The sequence below is a fragment of the Propithecus coquereli genome, unplaced genomic scaffold (genome assembly GCF_000956105.1).
Source record: "Propithecus coquereli isolate 6110/MARCELLA unplaced genomic scaffold, Pcoq_1.0 Scaffold16, whole genome shotgun sequence".
Classification (NCBI taxonomy): Eukaryota; Metazoa; Chordata; class Mammalia; order Primates; family Indriidae; genus Propithecus; species Propithecus coquereli.
The window spans coordinates 11936388-11938266 of record NW_012140524.1 but is presented as its reverse complement, the minus strand read 5'-3'; the positions used below and the strand labels follow the sequence as shown (position 1 = coordinate 11938266).

Genomic DNA, 1879 nt, shown 5'->3' with positions numbered 1-1879 from the left:
AATGCTGTACCATGAGTTCTTCCTACTATTATGAATATTTATCCTACCTTGATCTCTGAGATATTTTTCTCTTCTTATTCTTTGCTCCTTCTTTCTCTACCTGACTTTGACTTTTCTTCCTCTAAACTCCTCTTATATCTTGAGGTTTCCTTGGGTCGCCAGTTTTCTCCACTCATTCAACCTGGTTTTTGAGAGTGTCAGGGTCATCGTTCTCTGGGCTCCGCTACTGCCCGTTCACCAACACCTCTTTTCACGGTTGCCTTGTAAGCCCCAGACCCATGCTTTCTAAGTGCCTATTGAACATCTCAAGCTGTATATCTCACAGGTAACTCGAACTCAGACCATCAAAAACTGAATTCATGGTGTGACCCTCAACTCAACTTCTGCTAAAGACTTTCCTCAGTTTTTAGAAAGCATTGGTTAAACACTGAAATCAGGAGGCTGTTATTCTTGACTTCTCCTGCTTTCTCACTCCCAACGTCCATTGATCACCAAGTATGAACTTTTCTACATGCAACTGTCTCTCCCACTGTTCTGTCCCCTCCAGCACTTCTGGCCTTTGTAAGGCCATCATATCTCACCTGTACTGTTGCAGTAGGTTCTTAATTTGTCTCCCTCTACTACATCCACTCATGCCCATATCAAGGAGCGAATGAAACACGAGAAATGAATTTAAGAATAGACTATTTTTCTTCTAAGAAGTTTTGCAGAGGAAAATAGAAAAGGAAAAACATTTAAAAAACATCCAGGGTTAAGGCAAAGTTTTTTGTTTGTTTTCCAAAGTGGAGAAACTTAAGGAATATTTGTAGATAGCAAGGGAAGGAACTAGTGTTAAGAAAGAAATCTGTAAGAGAAGAGAGGGAAAATGGATAGGGAAAGTTTACCCCAAATGTAGGAGGGATTGAGATTCTAGAATAGTCCTAAGAATCTGAAGGAAAAGAAGAATAGGTCAAAATCTGTATTTGAGATGAGCATGGAGGGACACTGAGGAGGGACAGTTCATAACCCACTAAATTCTCAATTAGGTCATCTGCTAAAGGTGAAAGAAAGGAGGAAAAGTGGGGGGCCTTGAAAAGATTGGTAAAAGTTCGTGGCAACTGATCTGGAACATGGGTGAATGGAATTGAGTAGAGATAAGCAACTGTTTACACATTCACACTGTCACCCACACCTGGAACCTTTGCTGAAACGTCGCATGCCCTCAGTAGACATCTGGGAGATTAAGCTCCACGGTGGCAAAAACCAGGCTTAGTCATATAAATGCCCTCAGCAACTACCTTGTGCCTAGTCATCACAGAAACTCCAGTCAAAAGAAAATTACATACAAGCATCATTAGTCACATTCTCTGAAACCAGAAGCTTCCCATATTATCCCCTTAAATTGAACTTTATCGGGAAGAAACAAACACAATTCATGTTAATATCAGTGATTCCTTCATTCTAGGTAATTCTTAGAATATATCGGTATTATTAAAAATTAAGTCATTTCCTTATGCTTATTGGACAGTATTGTACAATGAAATTGAATGCTAGAATTATAACTTAAAGCTATGAATATGCTTCAATTTTCAAAAACGGTATAAAAATATTCATTTCATGCTAATTACCCAAGACAAGAATCTGCATTAATTCTTTTTAGAAATACTTAAAGTATTTCTGGTAGGCATCAAAACAACTAAGGGAGCCTTCTAATAAATTCTCAAAAAGTATATTCTATGTAGTTTTGAAGTGCCCTCCATAACCAATTAGTTCTACCTTGACTCTGTCTGCGCGGTTGTTGAAAAGCCCAATCCGTCTAATGGTGCTGAGGATGGGATCCGTGGAGTCATCGATCATGTTGTGAGTGGTCACAGGGGGCAGTGACTGTCGCTGTAGGAGA

General features: G+C 39.3%; 1 protein-coding gene across 1 annotated transcript in view; it reads right to left on the bottom strand.

Moving 5' to 3' along the window:
- GYS2 (glycogen synthase 2 (liver)) overlaps positions 1-1879 on the bottom strand; it is a 98725-nt gene that overhangs the window by 41880 nt on the left and 54966 nt on the right. Inside the window, exon 7 of the mRNA XM_012640980.1 lies at positions 1756-1869. Coding sequence (XP_012496434.1) covers positions 1756-1869 — 114 coding nt within the window. The remainder of the gene's footprint in view (positions 1-1755; positions 1870-1879) is intronic.